The following is an 18218-nucleotide window of genomic DNA, read 5'->3' on the forward strand; positions in this document are numbered from 1 at the left end:
CGCGTCAGCAGCTCTAGTCGAACGGCTTAACAAGCTTCCAACACATGTTGAACATAAACAGATAGAAATGATGCTTTGCTCTACAATCCAAAAGGTACGAAGTTATACAGTGAAGGTTGCAAGTGTCGATGGAAGATTTGAGATGACGACAAAGGTCAATAAGGTAGATAAGGGAGTATTACTCACAGTCTCAAACCCGCGTTATGAAGAACTGATAACCAAGTATCCTCACCTGGAAGGAGTGGTAATGGATGACAAGGATAAGAAAGGTGAATTGCCCATCCACCTTATACTCGGGGCCAGTGAGTACTCAAGAATCAAAACCGAGACGAAACCGAGGATCGGTAAACCATCTGAGCCTATTGCTGAGCTCACTATGCTAGGGTGGGCGATGATGTCCTCTGGTAAAGAAACAGGCCTCTCTAACGTTTACTTGACGAAATCATCAACAGCAGATTATGAGCAACTCTGCAGTTTAGATGTCTTAGGACTCGAAGATAGACCAGAAACAGACCAGGAGAGCGTGTATGGTGAATTCATCGAGCAGCTACACCGAAGTGAGGAAGGTTGGTATGAAAGTGGGTTGTTGTGGAGGCCGGGTCATGGTCGTCTACTAACAAACGAACATGGTAGCATAGCAAGACTAGAAGGACTAGTAAGGAAGTTGCAGCGAGATCCAGACATGATTGATAAGTACGATGAAATCATTCAAGATCAGCTAAAAGAGGGGATAGTCGAGAGAGTGGTAGAGGAACCCAGTGAGAGAGTGTTCTACATCCCGCATAAACCTGTAAAAAGGGAAACAGCAACAACGACGAAACTTAGAATTGTATTTGACGCGTCAGCTAAACCGAATGGAAACAGTCCTTCTTTAAATGAGTGTTTAGAGACAGGCCCTCCTCTTCAGAACCTGTTGTGGAATGTACTTGTGCGTAATCGCCTCAAACCAATTGCCTTAACAGCAGACATCAAACAAGCCTTCCTACAGGTACGCATTAGGACTGAGGACAGGGATGTCCTACGGTTCCACTGGATCAAAAACAAGGACCCTTACGCAATTGAGGTGTTGAGATTTACGCGAGCGCTCTTTGGGTTGGTACAGTCACCATTCTTATTGGCAGGAACATTGAAGTTGCACTTGGAAAACTTAAGGGAGAGGTACCCCTCAGAGATTGAAGAGATTTTGAGAAGTCTATATGTTGATGACGTCATCACCGGGGGCAGCACTACAGACGAGGTCCAGGGCCTGAAGGAGACAATAGCATCAGTGTTCGGGGAGGCCAAGTTTACCATGCATAAGTGGAACTCTAACGATCCTCAGCTAGAGAGCGGGAAGGTTGTTCCCCTTGATGAGCAGCAGAGTTATGCAAAACAACAGTTAGGAGTTAAAGAAGGTGAAACCAAGATGTTGGGACTTTTGTGGAACAAGAGGGAGGACTTGATCGCTGTGGTTTTTCCCGAAGAACCTGTCGAGACGACGAAGAGAGGGATTCTACGATTCTTAGCCGCAGTGTATGACCCGCTTGGGATTGCCTCGCCCACAATGCTGGTGGGGAAGTTACTGTATCGTGAGATATGTGAGAGTCGTCTTCCATGGGATGAGAAGGTATCGGATAGATTGGGGCAGGAGTGGCTGAAGTTTGTGAGGAGCCTTCCCAATAAGGTTGAAGTATCACGGAGCCTAGCAAGGTTTAGGGAGCCTGTTGAAGGAGTTGTATTGCATGCTTTCGGTGACACAAGTGGTTCTGGGATATCATCAGCAGTCTATGCAGTGATTATTCAAGCCTCTGGAGTGAGCAAGGGATTGATAGCAGCAAAGTCAAGGTTGGCAAAGAAAAATCTCACAATCCCAAGGTTAGAGCTGGTAGCAGCTCATATGGCAGCTAATCTAGTGGACAACGTAAGAACAGCACTCGAAGGATACCCGATTACATCCGTTTATGGGTGGAGTGACAGTACGGTCGCACTTCATTGGATCAAAGGGGGAGGATCCTACAAGCAGTTCGTGGCCAACAGAGTTCACAAGATCAGTTCTAAGGATTTCATTGAATGGAGGCACGTTGACACCAACCACAATCCAGCAGACATAGGGAGCAGAGGCTGTAATGCAGACCAGTTGACTGGCATGTGGCTATCCGGACCAGAATGGCTGCCCAATTCAGAAAAATGGCCAAGAGACATAGTGACTAAGCCTAACAAGGAGACGGAAACCGAGGCCAAACTCACCAAAGAGAATTTCGCTGTAGCTGTGGATGTGAGAGATGATTTTGATGAAGTGCTTGAGAAGCATGCCTTCTGGCGAGTGATTAGAATTAGCGCGTGGGTAACGCGATTCGTTCAGAATTGCCGAAGCAAGAAATCGAATAGAGTTAGCGGCCCCTTGACAACGGCTGAGACTGAGAAGCAGGTGAAGTGGTGGATAAAGCGTGAGCAAGAGCGATACACTGTGACAGAGAAATTCCTAGAAGATCAACAGAGGCTCAATCTTCAGAAGAATGATGAGGGGATCTACTTGTGCAGAGGAAGAATTCAAGGACATTACCCTGTGTATCTGCCACCCAGAGTAAGCTTATCAGAGAAAATAGTGCAAGACGCCCACCTCTTGACTCTTCACGGGGGAGTAGGGTCTACTATGGCGCATGTTAGACAAGAATATTGGATACCTCGTCTCCGTCAGCTAGCGAAGACTGTGATCAACCACTGTTACGGGTGCAAAAAAATTCATGCCACGAGGTTTCACAATCCACTCCCTGGAAACCTGCCAGTGGACCGTACTGAAGGATCATATCCTTTCCAAGTAGTGGGGGTAGATTACGCTGGGCCAATAGCATACAAGGTTTCTAAGAAGTTGGAAGGCAAGGCATATATCCTACTGTTTGCATGCAGTTTGACAAGAGCAGTCCATTTGGAACTACTAATTGACCAGACCACGGAAGGTTTCACCAAGTGTTTGAAAAGGTTCATTGCGAGACGGGGAAGGCCTACGAAGATCCATTCAGGTAATGGGAAGAGCTTTGTAGCAGCGTCCAAATGGCTCAAAAGTATCATGAGAGATGAGAAGACTCAAGACTATCTGGCCCATCATAACATCCTTTGGCAGTTTAATCTCTCTAGGGCCCCATGGTGGGGCGGTCAATTTGAACGCTTAGTAGGAGTTGTAAAGCAAGCTTTCTACAAGGCTATTGGGCGGGCCCTTCTGATGTTTAATGAGCTCGAAGAAGTAATCCTCGATGTAGAGGTGGCTGTCAATAATCGTCCATTATCCTATGTTGAAGATGATGTCGAGCTTCCTGTGCTGACTCCAGCCACCATGATGTATAGTCAGTCTAACCTTCTGCCGGAGGAAGATGCAGATGCAGTTGAGGATGTGGATCTACGTAAGAGAGCGAGATATGTCCGTCGGTGCAAGGACGTTCTTTGGTCACGCTGGACTACAGACTACATAAGGAGCCTGAGGGAGAGGCACAATCTGAAACATAAGACCAAGGAATTGACCTTAAAAGTTGGTGATGTGGTTCTGATCCAGAGCGAGGAGCGCAACCGTAGGAAGTGGAATATCGGAATCGTTGTAAAACTTATCAAGGGGCGTGACGGAGTTGTGAGAGGAGCTAGGCTGAGAGCGGGGAAGTCATATTTGGAACGGGCGATCCAACATTTATGCCCGATGGAGCTGTCTTGTGACGTGCGAGAGACACCGCCGAGTCAACCAGTACAGCTTAATCCGCGAGCTAGAGATTTCACTCCGAGACGAGCGGCAGTAGTAGCTGCTCAGCGGATTAGAGACATTGCAGAGAAAGAAGGCGAAGAGACTGTTCCTGTTACCCAAGAGGGACTATGAACTGTTAGAATTTTTAAACTTCTTACTTGTATGAGAGAGTTATTGTTACAATTGTTTAAACAACGGAGGTGTGAATATATTTGCTCCACTAGCGTGTATCAAATAGGGGGAGAGTGTCGGGACGAAAATAGGACGCAACGTGACAAATTGCGTGACGCGATGGACTGACGTCACAAAAACCGGTTAGGACCGGTAGAGAGAGCACGCGGAGAGAAAAGAGAAAAAGGAAAACTCGTGGAGACTTAAGTTGTTAATAAATGTGTTGAAAAGTTAACCGGTGTGGAATAGCGTCAAGAAATCCTTGCGACAAGAGTAAGAATTTGGTATCCTGCAGTTTTGTTTCCAGCAGAGTCAGAAAAGTGTCTATTTTTAAACCAAGTTTTGCGGGAAAATAAACAATAAACCAAATTTGCTAACTCATCGTTGTACCGAATTCAAATCTCCAGGGATTAACATTCTTTGTGCATTGTATTTGCGTGTAAATGATATGGAAATACCTGGAGCAAAAAGTTTTATTCCCAAAGGGTTTGAAGTGGGTACAACGTTAAGTTAGCCGATTTTGATTTATTGTTTAGTTTCCTGTGAAAGTTGGTTTTAAAATAGATACTTTTCTGACGCTGAATTTGGGTAAATCTTGCTCTTGGGCGATAGAACAATGAATGAATGAATGAATGCGGTACACCAAGAGTGAATTAGATTCACTCATACTTACATAGAACCAATTTTTCGAAAGGCACTGCCTTTCTTTATCAGGGTTTTACAAGCAATGACTAAGGTTTACAGAGACTTTACAGTATGGATAGTGATATGATATGTAACATGATAAAATATTTTAATGCACGTAACGTTCGAACCAACATGCGATGGAGGCTTAGTTTCTTGTCATGAACCTCCATTTTATATTTGTTCCAGTGTCACGCGCAGATACGAAAATGAGCCTATTCGATGCACAAGTTTTCTTGCGCTCAATATTGGGGCGTCTCGGTCTGTGGGGCTGTTGATAGCGGTTATATTAATAAACACTGGTCGATCGTTTCTCGTTAATACACAAGATCTAAAAGGACCTTTGAATAGAATTCGGGTAGATCAGAAACGCAACATTTGATTTAAAATGGCGACAGATATCAGCGCATATAGTTCCAGGAATGCCTTTTAAAGGTTGGAAACTTACTAAAACTTTGATTTGCCAGACCCTGCACTATCCTTTTACTTCAAGATAGGTTAAGTAAAATCTATTTTAGGTTCAAAAAATGTCTCAAATGAGTGAATGAGTCGAGTGCTTTATTTTATGCAGTACATTCCTTGTATCGCCTCAGAGGTCAGTATTCCGGGCAAGTGCTGAGCGACCGCGTTTTTCCCGCCATTTTTTGTCGCTTGTGTTTGATCTTTCAGCAAATTGAAAGAACAGGGCCCCAAAGGGGAGGGGGGGGGAGGGTCCCTGGAGCCCTAGATCTTTTTTGCTGTGGAGCCCGGAGCCCGATCATATCTCCGGTATTTAGAGTACAGTTTACTAGTCAACAGTGGAGCCCGGAGCCTTAAAGTAGCTGCTATGGAGCCCTGGAGCCCCGATTTTTTGGGCCCAGAGCCCTGGAGCCCTAAACCCTTTTGGGACTCTGAATGAAGTTAAAATTTTTCCAAATGTGCTGTGCAAAAGTTGCTTCTAATCATTTATCCTTCTTGCCTTTGTTTGCGGAAACCACCCAAAACGATCAGAACTGTTTTTGAGAGCGTTCTATGCAATTCATTCAATGCCTAGCACTTAAACTAGGTGGCTATTGGTGGATCCTTGATATCCACCACTAGCCACCGACACTGAGGTGAATAGTTGTTTTAGTATATACTAAAACAGTGAATTAATATAACACAAAAAGATGATTTTAACTAATTTTTTTCCTGCGACAATGACAATGTTTTCTGGGGCAAATCTCGGGCGGGTTGCTAGGAGATGAATAGCAAAGGATAGTCGGAGTTTGAGTAGCCAATCAGAGCGCGCCCTCAACGCAATCCACTATTTTAGTATATGCTGAAATACTGTTATCTCTTACCTCTCTTCAAAAGCGTATTGAAGAATCCTGCGAGTCAACAACGTCTCTTCCTGGGGTCAGAAACGTTTCTCGAATGTTCGTGAGGCAGCCACACTTTATATTATAATTAAGAAAAGCATGATCGTCCAAGTGAGTGTAGTCCTGAGAGGGACTGTTTGAGATGACACTGACTGACGTCTCAAACAACCTGAGCGGATATCATCTTCAGAGTGTGACGTCAGTAGATACTGTAAAAAACCCCGGTCGTAAATGTCATTGGTCAACTTATTCCTGATGTTATTGGTCGACTGTCAGTTGAGTCTAGGTGTAATTGGCTGTGAAGGCTAAACAGTGATTGGTGCATTTCTATCCGTCTATAAGGTCTGTACGAGTATAGTAGAATACGTCGGGCAGTACTGTGATAGAGTAAATCAGTGTGTTGTCATTTCATTCCCACAGGACTCAAACTAATGCATTTTCGAATGCGCTGCTCTTTCGTCTATCGCTGAGCTGTCAAGACAGACTTCTTCCCATCTGCCTAAATTGTTTGATAAACTAAATGGGATCATCTCTCTCTTAGAAAATCGTTACATATCTGCACTTCCGATGGTTCACGTATCTTCTAGCACACTCTCATAACTTAACATGATATAATACGATCTCAAAACTAATCATCTACCAGATGTGTTGACAGCGCTGTCGTAGAGCAACGGACAACGCCATCGTACGGTCACGCGTTAAATCTATTCATATAGTGTGAGACGGTAAGTAGACGTGTGCGACTTTGCGATCTCTTGTAAGCCTGGTTCACACGTAACGAAAATGCAGATGTAAGCGCAAGAACTACACGCGTGAACTACCTCAACGCAAATGCAAACGCAAGAAATACACGCGTGAACTACCTCAACGCAAATGCAAACGCAAGAAATACACGCGTGAACTATCTCAACGCAAATGCAAACGCAAGAAATACACGCGTGAACTACCTCAAGGCAAATGCAAACGCAAGAAATACACGCGTGAACTGCCTTACGATGACGAAGGTTTAATGAAGATTCGTTAAGGAATGGGATTTTTCGAAAAATTGTGCGTACCTTCTAAAAACACTTGACTTCGCCACTGGGTACGAACAGCTTTAAAGTGAAGATACAAAATGAGTAGTTTATTCAGTGTTGTATACATGCTTACGATCGGGTGTCTGGAAAACCCGAATAGCGAATAGCGAATAGTCGCGAATAGCGAACAGCGAATAGTCGCGAATGGCGAATAGCGAATATTGCGAATAGTCGCGAATAGCGACGAATAGTGACGAATAGTAACAATTAGTGTAAATACTTAGGTGATTATACAAAATCGCGTGCTCTCATTGGCTCGCTACCTCGGATTATCAGCCGATAATCACCTCGACGGACAAAATGGCTGCCAGAAGTCGTTTTGCCACTGTCGGTGAAGATGATTTCGCGTTGAAATGTTTTTTTTTTTCTCTTTTTTGAAATAATCACCTGTGTATTTATACTAAAACAATTATTCGCCTCAGGCTCAGTGATTATCGGTGAATATTCACCTCGACTTCGTCTCGGTGAATATTTAACAATTATTCCATGAGCGCGCGTTGGATATGAGATGGTAAATAGCCAACGAGGCGCGTAGCGCCGAGTTGGCTATAACCACTCTCATATCCAACAAGCGCGAATGGAATAATTGTTTTATTAAATTCCTTAAACTCCAAAAGTTTAGAAGTACGAAATACGAGCGAAAAAAGCGAGAAAATCCTAGCGAAATCGAAAAAAGTTGATGAAGATGCGATGTTGTGTAATACCTCGTGGTCAGACAGACGCAGGCTCATCACAAAAACATTTCTTACCTTTTTGCGTATCTCTAAGCTTCGAAAGTGATCCAAACTTTCCACCAAAACGTTTCTCTTTTGCTTTATACCGAAAGAAATTTCGCTTTCTGGCGTAAACGTTTTTAGTTTAGCAACATAAACAAGACAATACATTTTTGGCCGCCATTTATGCAATCGGTCTATTGCAATTTTCCTGTCATAGGGAAGATATCTGTTTACAAACATTGCTTTTGTTATTCAAATTTGCCAACCACAGGTACAAAAGACCCTTTGTTTCAAAAGCCAATGAGGCTCTGTTTAGCACATTAATGACAACAGATAACGTCAACGAGATACATATACTGTATACTGTGTGGTTGTTAACAGGGAGTTTAAGAAACCACGACGGCTACGGCGACGAAAACTTCACTTCAAAATATAAGTTTGAACTATTCTAAGTGTTTCATGAATTAATCCATTTTATTATATAGATATTGATGAAATGCCAGGATTTCTCCTTTTACTAAAAAATCATATCTTCACCGCGCGCAGTGAACGTATCATTTTTATCTTTCACATGTGAGGATATAGCTGTCGTCATGGTAACGAACACGATTAGCCAATAAAACGCGAGCTTCCTCTTCATTGTACGATACTTTTGTGCTTTAATATAATTCTTCTCTACTACATTAACATTTTTATTGCAAATTTTACATTATCATGATTTGTTTTTCGTAACTTTCATTTCTTGTTTCATGTTACACAACATGCGTGTTTTAGTGGTTGGTGAACAATTTTTCATCATTTCGAAAATGAATAAAACGATTTGTTTTAAATCTAGACATTTCATTAATATCTATATATTGAACAGAACATTACATGGCCGCTTGGGAAACGAATTTTATCTTCTCGTGCTGAAAGTATCTCTCACTCGTTCGCTTCGCTCACTTGTGAGAGATACTTTCAGCACTCGAAGATAAAATTGGTATCCCCGCGCGGCCATGTAATATCCTCTATATACAATATGGACGAAGTGTCCTAAAACTGGATTGGTACGGGCGGATTTGAAGTAAAGAGTGAGACTGAAAGATTCACTGTAGTTTGTCCACGTTGTCGTCAAAACCTTAAATTTGGTCATTTCATGAAGTATTTTTGACGAGTGCAGGAGAGAAATGTTCAAAAATGCGTGCCGCACGTGCAGCACGATCATTTTGGTGCTTTCAACCAATAATATCACTGCTTTTTGTCGTTAGCGTTGCCGTAGCCGTCATCGTTTCTTAAACTCCCTATTTCAAAGATGACATCTTTATAGACCTAATCGGCCACCTCGATGTTGTACCCAAATCAAACTCATTAGGAATAAAACGTTTTCTTCCAGGTATTTCCAATTCATTTAAATGTGAATGCTACATTAAAGCGGTTTTCAGTTGAGTGTCGAAAATAATTACGCGATTGTAATTGCTACGCTTAGTGATTGGCTTAAGAGTCTCGCGCCAGTTTATCAACCAATGAGAGGGAAAACCAAAAGCAATCGCGACTTGCACGCGCGATTTTTCCCGCCTTTGAGCAAGTTACATGAACTTGGTACGAATTTGGATTGGTTCGTTGCGCTGTTAGCACCTGCCGTGATTGGTCGAAGTAATTACGTTGGTAATGGTTTTACGACACTCATTTGAAAACCGCTCTCTAACGCAAATACAATGCACAAGTAATCTTATCCCCGAGAAATTTTGAATTGGGTACAACATTGAATTAGCCGATTTTGTCTATTGTTGGTTTTCACTCACGTGATCAACAGCCCTGTTTTTCAACGAAAACAAAAGAAAACATTTGCATAATAATAGAATTAAATTCCCGGAGGATTTGGTCGGGGCTCCAACATGGCCGCCGTTTCTTTGTTTAGGGGCTCCAACATGGCGGCCGTGACGTCATGTGAAAACCAAGAATTGTTTATTTCTCTCAAGACTTGGTTTAACAACAGATACTTTCCTGACTCTGAAGGGGACAAACCTGATACCAGATTCTCACTCTTGGGTAATGGACTCTTGCACATTTTCTCTTGGGCAAAACAGATCTCCCACGAATATGGCCTCTGAGTAAATGAAATGATTGTGTGATAAAGGAGGTTTTCACGTGGCGTCATCGCCGCATGTTGGTGCACGAAAACAAAAGATCTCTCATTAGCTTCTTTTGTTCGTCCACCAGGAGTCGTACTTTCTCTATTGTTATTGGTGTCTCTAGAGGTTGGTTCAAAACGTCCTATAGGAGGTTAAGTAGTATAGTCATCCCGTAATTTAGATAGAAAATACTAATTGGGGTAACATTTGATCTGATTTAAAAGGAGTATCGTTAGACATAAAGGGAACCTCTATGTCTACTAAAGAATGTAAGATTTTTATGGGTAGTCACATGATTTCGAGTGCAATTTGGAAGGACAACTAATTTTTGCAAAGACGAACAAAATTCGGGCTCGTACAATTTTGTAGTCTTTGAGAAAATTTGCGAGTGCTTACTTATTCCAAATTGCACGAGAAAAATCATGTGATTACTTATTAATAATAGACATGAAAAGTTGTCGAGAAAAGTTGTCGTAATTAAGCAGAGGCAACGCAGGCGTATCACGTAATCGAACAAAAATTGCGCCATCCAGGGCTAGCATTTGATTGGCTATCTGTGACTTTCTTTGATCATTAACCAATTAGAATTCTTGGTTTGTTACGTGTTTTTGAACTCAATTACCTCTTTTCTGTTACCTGAAAACTGCACTTCTCTTAGCCAATCAAAATAGAGAACATTTTTCGTGTATAGTTTAGAATTATGGTCATGCAAGCAGCCCTAAAAATTATTTCTAAGTAATTCGAAACTCAACGAACGAAATGATATATGAAATGAATCTTATGTTGAACTGCGGATGTGGTTCATGTCATATATTCATTTCTTATATAATTTCAGTCGTTGATCATTCATTACGGGAACATTTGAACCCACAAATGACCATCTCCCAACATCAATGGCTTCATAGCTCAGTTGGTTAGAGCGTCGCACCGGCATTGCGAGGTCATGGGTTCAAACCCCGTTGAAGTCCTGAATTTGCTAAAATTGCGGTCATAACTGCAAGGATCTTGAAATAATTTCTAATTTCTCTCGCAGACCAGAAACCGATGACGTATACATCACAGCCAAACACGTTCGCCGTTACGGTCTTCCCGATGTCAGTGACACGGAGAGTAGCGAAGAAGACGATGACCAACCCGAAGGAGGCGACTCCGATGACGATGATGACGTCAGCAATGCCGGGAGTACGTCACGGTCTTGGTGCACTATATCGTGATGTATGATAACGTGACAAAAAGTCGCCAATATTCGTCATGCCATGAGCGCACAAACCAAGCTGCTCGGTTTCACTTCCTTTGCTTTGGGGAGTGATGTATTTAGAATTCCTGAACTCTACTCGTCGAGTGGTTTTGCACAGCATCGTCTACATTCTCACTGCAAGTCAGAGTCTCAAAAATTGACACGAGGACGATACTTTTCATAGGGGTACAAAATAGAGATACGAAATGTTTCCTTAAATCTCCCCGGCGAAAGAAATATTCAAACGGAAGGAGACATGTTATGAAAATAGGGACTTGAAGATCTACGACGGCGAAGTCAACCACGATGTCACCTCAAAATATAAATTTGCACTGTCGTAGTTCTTTCGCGATTATTCCATCTCGTTAACGTCGTACAATATGGGCAAATCATCCAAGAAAAAGATTGGGTACAACCGGTTTCAGAATAAAAATCGAGAATGAGAGGTGCATCTGTCGTCAAAAATCTCAAATTTGGTGATTTCGCGCCGTTCTTATGCAGAGTACCGCACGAATTTGTGCAAAAATGCATGCGTGCCGCACGTGCAGCACGATTATTTTGACTCTTTTTTAACCAATGATATTATCGTTTTGTGGCGTTTTCGTTGCCGTCGTCGTTTCTTTAGGGAGTTTTAGCAAAGACGACGGCTACGGCTACGGCAAAGCCACAAAGCAAGATTATTATTGGTTGAAAAGGGAAAAATGCTCGTGTTGCACGTGCAACACGAATTTCCGTGCATTTTTAGCCGTACACCACAAAGCAACAACGTGAAATCACCAAATTTTAGGTTTTGACGACAACGTAAGCATATAACAATAAAAAAGTCATTTTCAGTTTTGACTTCAAACCCGTTCGTACCCATCCATTTACAGGATAGTTCGCCTGTATTGTACAATGTGAACAAGATGGATTAATCGTGAAATACTTGCGACAGCGCCAAGTTATATTTTGGACTAACGTTTTCGTTGCTGTAGCCGTCGTCTTTGCTAAAACTCCCTTTTTACTGTCGAATGGTGCTTCATCTTCCGGTCAGATTTTCAGCGGGGTTTTCAACCGTAGACTGAAATGTGAGATGCACGATTTGCAGTGTAAGGCGTATTGAATACACATGATGCTAATGGCGAGGGAAAAGACTCTTATAGAATGGTACACGGTGTCAGGATTATTGTTGACTTTTCTCAGTTCGAGTGTTCCATCTCTTTTTTTCCTCCTAACTGTTTTTTTCAAAATAACTAGACAATAGCCCACTTTCGATATATTAAAATTCAGTCCTAAACAAAAGTTATCATCTCGAGGCTCTGGGGAGTAAAGTCATACAAATCCTTATATTTATTCCCCAGAGCCTCGAAATGATGCCTTTTGTTTAGGACTGATTTTTAATATATCGAAAATTGGTCAATTTTAGATAAACTTTTTGAAAGACGACCGCTTTCGTGGTGATATTTATAATTAAGTTCTCGAAACAAAGGTGTATACATTCGGAATGTATTTTTTTGTCTTGGATATGACAATGGTAAGGTACAGATATAAGGCCGTGAAGACGTCAAAGACGCATTTGGGGTAATAAATGTTCCTGGACGATTTCCCGCTCGAAGAACCATTATTTACGAATGTTTCAATTATTGTTAAGAACTCTTCGCTTCGCTGGTTTCGACAACTTGTTCTGGGACTATATTTTTTTCTTTTTTTTTTTTAATTGAAAAAGTGTTGACTATACAACGCATATTATTTATTTTCACAATCACTGATCTCTTGAAAATAAAGCCGTCCTTGGCAATAAGGACGCAACTGAGTTTCAAGTTGGAGGCATTCACCCTTTGGTTTTGAAAAGGCATAGGGGCTTTAGGCAATGTTTTAGGTGAGTAGTTTAACGTTCAAAGTGAGCATGAATTGTGAATTAGACGGGGCGCCACAAGCTGTTCCCAAAGGTTGTGTGCTTCTTCATCAAAGTGTGACCAGTGTGTAGTTGTCAGATTTGAAAACTTTCATTCAAAGGCTACGGAGCGCAAAACTGTAAATGAGGGGAAACAGTAAACATCTTTGTCTTTAAGCGCCTCACCCGTCTGTTTGCGGTTCCATTCTAATCACAACCCGAGTGACTTTGGAGAGCCGTAGTGTGACGATAACCCCTGAAATTTCAGTTCGCAGATTCGGTTGTTACCAAACGGGATAAATGACCTGGAATCCTTTTTTTCACATGTCTTCTTCGGCCGTGGTTTTCCCCGCAAGCAAAATAAATGTTTGCATGATAATAGGCTTTGAATAGCGATATTTCTTGTTTTCAAACATTGACGTCACATTTCTTTTGATATCCAAATTTGCCAACCACGGAACAAAAGAAGTCGTTGTTTCAACAGTCAATCAGGTTCTGGTTGGCATATTAATAACAATGGGTGACTTCACGAGAAACATCGCTATTCAGAAAAACAGTTCGGGACACCTGGGGCGTTTTCCATTTACCAAGAAATTCCGGAAATTCCGGTTGGGATGTAAATGAAACACACATTTTGGTTCGTTCCACTGGAAAATTTCCGAAATAAACGGAACTTCTGAAAAGGTAGTGCTGTTTTCCCGTTGGAAACTTTCCGATGGAAATGTGTGTTCCATTTACAACTTCCAGGCTCTTCACGGCCACATTTTTAAATTTTGGTGCGTAAAATCGCAATCACTTGGCGGCGAATGGACCTCAGTTAAATGGAACACGTTTTTCACCCGATGGAAATTTCCACCGAAATTTCCGGAAATTTTTTGTAAATGGAAAACACCCCCTGATTAGGGAGTTTTAAACCACGAAGGCTACGGCGACGAAAACCTCACTTCAAACCATTAGTTTGAGCTTTTCTAAGTGTTTCACGATATTTTCATCTTGTTTATGTTGTACAGTATGGGCGAAGTATGCTATAACCAGGTTAATAGATTTGAAGCAAAGAGAGAAAAGGAAATATTCACTGTTGTTTGTCCACGTTGTCGTCAAAACGCGAAAATTGGTCATTTTGCGTTGTTGTTTTGACGAGTACGGGAGAGAAATGTTTAAAAATGCGTGCCGCGCGTGCAGCACGATCATTTTTTCCTCTTTTAACCAATAATATCACTGCTTTATGGCGTTGTAGTTGCTGTAGCCGTCGTCGTTTCTCAAACTCCCTTAAGGACGGTTCCTACTATTGCGCATACGTTCTGCGCATCTCGAGATACTAGGATTTCCTATTGCTAGTGCTTATTAATACAGGGATATTTTTGCGCGGTTCAAAACTATGCGGAGAAAGCAGAACCTAGCAAGTGATCTTGGTATCCAAAAAGAAAATTGGGGGTAACCACGCATTTTTCAGAGATAATTAAGCTTTAATTTGGAAAAGAGCGCCATACATTACTTCGTATTTTAAAACTTTTTACAAATATTGTTGATTAATTATCTTCGAAAAATGCGTGGTTACCCCAAATTTCTTTTTAGATTTCAATAACACTTGTTAAGATCTGCTTCTCCCGCATATTCAGTAAACCGCGGAAAAATACCTTTGAATTAGTAGGCACCGTTTTTAAGGGACATAGTGAGTTTCAATTTTAAGAAACGAGGACGGCCATCGCAACCACAACGCCACAAAACCGTCAATTCTTGGTTTGTATCTGACGTCACGGCGGCCATGTTGGTTGGTAAGAACAATAACCTGTCTCTCCGCTGGGAACTAATTATAAACTTTATTATTATGCAAATTCTGCGAAAAGAAATTGTATTGTGTTACCAACCAACATGGCCGCCGTGTCACGTGGGTGCAAACCAAGAATAATGCCATTGGTCAAAAGAGGAAAAAGAAACGTGCTGCACATGGTGCACGCATTTTAGCATAACGGCGGGAAATCACCAAATCTGAAGTTTTGACGACACAGCGTGACGATACAAATGTAAATATTTCATTCTCTATTTTCTCTGAAATTGCTCTTACTAATTTAGTTTTAGGATCCTTCGCCCATATTGTACGACGTTAACGACATGCAATAATCTCGAAAGACGAAACCGCTCGCACCAATTTAGTTTCAAGCCGGATACCGGCTTCGTCCACATTGTACGACGTGAACGAGATAGAATAATCTCGAAAGACTTGAGATAGTGCAAAGTTATATTTTGAGGCGACGTTTTTAGCCGTTCCCGTTATCCCAATGCATGCTTTCGGCAGTGGTTTCACGAGAACCACACACACAAATCACAACTCGAATGTGAAGGAAATTTTCTCTCGATTTAATTGTCGTCGTAATTCACATTTTAAACCGAAACTGATTGATTGTCAAATTTATTCTTATCTCTTCTTTTATCTACGTTATATCCTTGTGGACCCACAATTTATATCCTCTACTTGTCACGCACTTTTGTTTCTTTTTCTACTGCATATTGTGACTATTGGATTTCGTTAAGGAGGTTCATACCATTTCCAACCACTTTTTAGAAGGATTGACACTACACAGGAGCCCATAGTCAGAGGCCTACAACTCCAATACTAGGTCTATGTAAGCTTATTTTCTTAGCTTTTAAATGATGTATTTTTCCCCCTAACTTTAAATATTTTTTAAGGAAAAAAAAAACATTTTTTGGCGATGGTTGATTTACCGCGGTTTTCTCGCGGTTGGGAAAGTAGGAAAAAGAGTTAATTAAGTGTCATTGTCTAGGACTAAAAAAAATATTTTTGAAAATTCTGTCATGGAAACTGCCTGTCGACTGTCTTTGGCGCCATAGTTGCAACAACCAAACATTAAAACTGCAGCTTCTTGCCCTTTGCTGGTCCCTGTCCCATTCGCAAGAGTTTCTGCAGGACGTCATCAGTCTGGGGCAGAGCGTGTTCCAGAGCTTTCAACTGGTCCCGGTATAGGATCCGCTTGTCGCGGATTTCCTGTTTCTCTTGTAAGAACTCGATCAGGTCTTCCTCTTCTAAAGCACAGCCAAGGTCATCCACGAGTTGAGTGATGAAGAAATGAAGAATGCAGCGAGGAACTGTGTCACACACGTTCATCTTTAGCACGTTGAAGCAGCGAACAACATTCTTTTTTATATTCTTCAAATCCTGAACGTCCTAAACAATGAGGAAAATGCGTCTAACTCAAACTGTATTAAAGAAGATTATACGTTAGTCAGCTCCAATTACGACAATGACCATTTCTAAGAGGAAGTCGCCTTCATAAGGTCTAAACCGTCACCCTTTGTTCTAAACCAAACTTCTCTGTGGCCAACACAATAATGAATATAAAAGCAGGAACAATTAACTTAACGTCATTTGAATTATTCTTTACGAGAGTCTTCACGTAAAATGAAAAGTTGCTTTGAACGGTTTTATACGTACTTTAATTGGGGCGTATTACTGGAAATAAGCAATAAAATGACAGTCAAATTAACAATAAAGCATGTAAAATCAAAGATTGTGATATCTTCTATTAAGTATTTCCGGTATTGCTTTCTAATTTATGTACATAAGGCGCCGTATCCCACAACCGCGCGGGGTCTTATTTTCGAAATCAACATGACAGAAGCGAGGTTAGATCGCGTCGGGTCTACTTGAATGTTCATTTAGTAACAGGAAATGTGGTAGACACGGAATGATCTGTTGAGTTTTGGCGATGGAAATACTGCAGGGAGTTTGGAAACAACAAATAAGGCCGCGCGCGGTTGTGGGATACGGCATTAAATTTTTTCTTACCAGTCCTCCAAATTACGTCACCAGATCACCTGATGACAACTGCTTAAATTGTGCGAAAATTGCTCAGTTCTTTCGTTCCAAGCTAACCTTGAAGTATTGAACGGTCGCTGATCCGTCCTGGATTTCTTTAATTACTTTATCTGGGTACAGCTTCCCGGCGAGGTACTTCATTTGTTTCATTGTGGAGGACGTCATGCATGGGTGTGGTATCTTTGGGCACGGGATTCTGCTCACATTGTTCTCATTCGTCGCCATTACCAATTCCCATGTGTTTATATCAGTTGGAAGGGGAATTTCGGCAAACACGACATCAATGCTCATCTTCTGCATCTCAAGAAACTGCCGGATGAATACGATCGTCTGATCGCGTTTGGTGTCGAAAATTTTGTTGACCACTTTCGCCTCCACTGCTTGTTTGAGCGAAGGGAACTTGTAGAGGCAGTCATTGATTGCGTCTTGAACTATCCTCCGAAGAGTTTTCTCCACGTTGTTCACGAGGCTTTCAGCTTTAGGCAATAGTTGGTCAACAGGAGCTTCCACGGGCACGACAGTTCTGGATCCTTCAGGGAAAAAAGAAACAAGGCAATAAGGCCCTCCACAGACTAGGGATTTAGTTGTGGACAACTATTTGTGATCGACAACTAAATAAGTCCGATAAAGGGATCCCACACACTGGCGCTCAAATACTGATTAAGCAACCGATACGCAGGGAGATTGGGCACCAAGAGCTTAGTGCGCGTGCTCACGTGTCCGTGCATTCAAAATGGCGGCAAGAAAGGAGAAAAGCGGCAAAAGAGAACTCCGATTTAACGACGCAGAAAAATGTTTCCACCTCCAAGAACGGAATGTGGAGAAGGAAGATCAAAGGAATGTTTTCTTTACCAAGTATTTACTTCTGCAATCCTCCATGTTCTAAGCCGGCGGGGAAAGCCGCTGACACAATAGCGCGGAGATCTAAAAGTAATCGACAACTAAAACAAAACTTTTCACACACTAGAAAAACGCCAAAAAATGAGGCCGTCGACAATTATTAGTTGTCGAAAACTAAGCAGTATCCCTTTTCGAAAAGGGAAACTGCTTAGTTGTCGACAACTAATAATTTGGGGTTTAGTTGTCGACAACTTGCGCCACAGACTACGTTTCTTAGTTGTCGATAACTTTTAGTTGTCGACAACTAAATCCATAGTCTGTGGAAGGCCTAAGTTAACTTCTATTAATCAGTTAAGAACGACTGACTCGGGGTAAACTTCAAACGCTTACGATCTTTGCTAGTCCCCACTTACTACAGCGATGGTTTGACTGCAAATAATAGAAAGTCAACAAAATGACAATCGAGAACTGAAAAAAAAAAAACGAAATTGAATGCAACACGAACCCGCAGAAAAACGCACTTACAGGTATTTCCCGATTTGAACGGAGCAGCTAGCTGACAATATAGTTTCTCGATTGGTTTCGCTTCCTTCCTCTGAATTTACTCTCGCTATATCCCGCGTGAGTTT

The 18218-nt window shown here is 41.7% G+C and overlaps 2 protein-coding genes and 1 non-coding gene across 4 annotated transcripts in view; 2 read left to right on the forward strand and 1 right to left on the reverse strand.

The window, feature by feature from the left end:
• LOC138051474 (uncharacterized) overlaps positions 1-12638 on the forward strand; it is a 64189-nt gene extending 51551 nt beyond the window's left edge. The window contains exon 10 of the mRNA XM_068897680.1: positions 10838-12638. Within this exon, the coding sequence (XP_068753781.1) occupies positions 10838-11018 (181 nt within the window). The 3' untranslated portion in view covers positions 11019-12638. The remainder of the gene's footprint in view (positions 1-10837) is intronic.
• Trnaa-ggc (transfer RNA alanine (anticodon GGC)) lies at positions 10700-10772 on the forward strand. Its single transcript has one exon. It is a non-coding gene; the product is annotated as a tRNA-Ala (tRNA).
• Positions 12639-15251: 2613 nt separating the features above from the next.
• The window catches only part of LOC138051472 (uncharacterized), a 27809-nt gene continuing 24842 nt past the window's right edge, over positions 15252-18218 (reverse strand). For both annotated transcript variants that reach the window (XM_068897678.1, XM_068897677.1), the window contains exons 7-8: positions 16807-17279; positions 15252-16098 (exon numbers count right to left, since the gene is read on the reverse strand). In XM_068897678.1, coding sequence (XP_068753779.1) covers positions 15781-16098; positions 16807-17279 — 791 coding nt within the window. In that variant the 3' untranslated portion in view covers positions 15252-15780. The remainder of the gene's footprint in view (positions 16099-16806; positions 17280-18218) is intronic.

Source organism: Montipora capricornis, chromosome 6, assembly GCF_036669925.1.
Source record: "Montipora capricornis isolate CH-2021 chromosome 6, ASM3666992v2, whole genome shotgun sequence".
Taxonomy (NCBI): Eukaryota; Metazoa; Cnidaria; class Anthozoa; order Scleractinia; family Acroporidae; genus Montipora; species Montipora capricornis.